The sequence below is a fragment of the Buceros rhinoceros genome, unplaced genomic scaffold (assembly GCF_000710305.1).
Source record: "Buceros rhinoceros silvestris isolate BGI_N320 unplaced genomic scaffold, ASM71030v1 scaffold1488, whole genome shotgun sequence".
Taxonomy (NCBI): Eukaryota; Metazoa; Chordata; class Aves; order Bucerotiformes; family Bucerotidae; genus Buceros; species Buceros rhinoceros.
This window is the reverse complement of record NW_010424901.1, coordinates 34503-35965: the sequence shown is the minus strand read 5'-3', so window position 1 is coordinate 35965 and position 1463 is coordinate 34503. Positions and strand designations below refer to the sequence as shown.

General features: G+C 46.8%; 1 protein-coding gene across 1 annotated transcript in view; it reads left to right on the top strand.

Annotated features, from left to right (window-relative positions):
* The window catches only part of LOC104497657 (usherin-like), a gene marked incomplete at its 5' end in the record, with an annotated part of 113921 nt that overhangs the window by 106254 nt on the left and 6204 nt on the right, over nucleotides 1-1463 (top strand). The window contains 2 exons of the mRNA XM_010140933.1: nucleotides 67-243; nucleotides 1145-1228. Of these exons, the coding sequence (XP_010139235.1) occupies nucleotides 67-243; nucleotides 1145-1228 (261 nt within the window). The remainder of the gene's footprint in view (nucleotides 1-66; nucleotides 244-1144; nucleotides 1229-1463) is intronic.

Genomic DNA, 1463 nt, shown 5'->3' with positions numbered 1-1463 from the left:
TCCCTGCGCTGTGTAACTCGGTCACGCTTGGTGGCTAATGAACTTTTTCCCTCCTTTCTTTTGCAGCACCTCGGTACACGGCCCCGTTCTCCGTTGTCAGCAATTTATCTACCATCCACATAGACTGGAGTCGCACCTTTGTGCTGAACGGCCGCCTGAAGGAGTACGCCTTAACCGAGAGCGGGCAACGCATCTACAGTGGCTTTGACACCGAGCTGTATTTACCAAGGACATCTGACAAAAGTGAGTTTCAATTTCCCACAGCTTGCTTTCTGTGAAAGACTGCGGTGCTAAATTTGGGAAAAACTCTCCATAATGATCCCAGGCCAAGAGCACAGGAAGATGCGCTGAGGTGGATCTCAGTAGATGCTCGAAACAAAAATCCTCGGAGCTAAGCTTCCTCTCAAACACTGCACCGGACCGGGTGGGACTGCGCTGGCTCACTGTGAGGGTCCAGCCTCCCCAGATCCTGCAATTCCACCCGTCAGGGCTACGCTCTGGGACATGCATGGCAATCTTCAGCTTCAGAAACGACTGGAGCCTGAATTGTCATTTGAATCAAATTAAGTCAGTGGCTCTTGGAATTAGCCATGTTTTGAAATACAGCTTTAAAATATAAGGAAACTGTTAACAGAGAAAAAAAGAAGAAAAAAGGAAAAGAAAAAAAGAAAAAATGTTTTCTGGTTTTAAGGCAGCTTTTAAAATGTCAGTTTATTTTTCACTTTCCCGAGTACTGCAAATATGCTAATGCTTTTTTTTTCTTCCCCCCCATTTTCAATATTTTTGTACCAGCCACAAATGGAGTATTAGGGCAAAATAATGCGTAAATTGAAAGCTGCCAGTTACACGTCCTTGGTAGAGGGAAGGTGTGGTGGTGAGAGAGGAACATAATTCGTAGCAACATCGTAGTGGTGACTGCCTCTGATGTGCCACGGTTCATCGGTTAGAAGTCCAAACCCAGGGACAGGGGATCGGGAGGCTCTGACCGGGGAGCTGGGTGGGTTAAGGCGGGCTATGTGCTCTGCCTGCTTCTGCCTTCCTCGGACCTGGCCATCTCTGCTGGTAGATCATGGTGAAAAAGCAGCACCCACAGACTGCTGACTGCCCCTGCTGACAGTATTTTCTAACCTGTTTTTTTGCTCAGCCTTTTTGTTTCAAGTGACCTGCGTGACCGATGAAGGGAGCGCCGTGACACCGGTCATCAAGTACAGCGCTGGAGATGGCGTGGGTAAATATGTGAAGAAATCACCTGACACCTCCTCTCGTTGTGTGTTTGTGGTAGAAATTTGGTATGTAGTGCATGCCAGACGGGACAGCATCTCATTACAGGATCCGGGGATTCCTTAGTGCCTTTTCTTGCCATATTCCTTTACATCATCTTCAAATCCTCTCCACACATGGAGGTTTTTTTCTTTTATTTTTACATAAATACATTGCTCCAAAATGTAGTGCTTTTTCCTGCT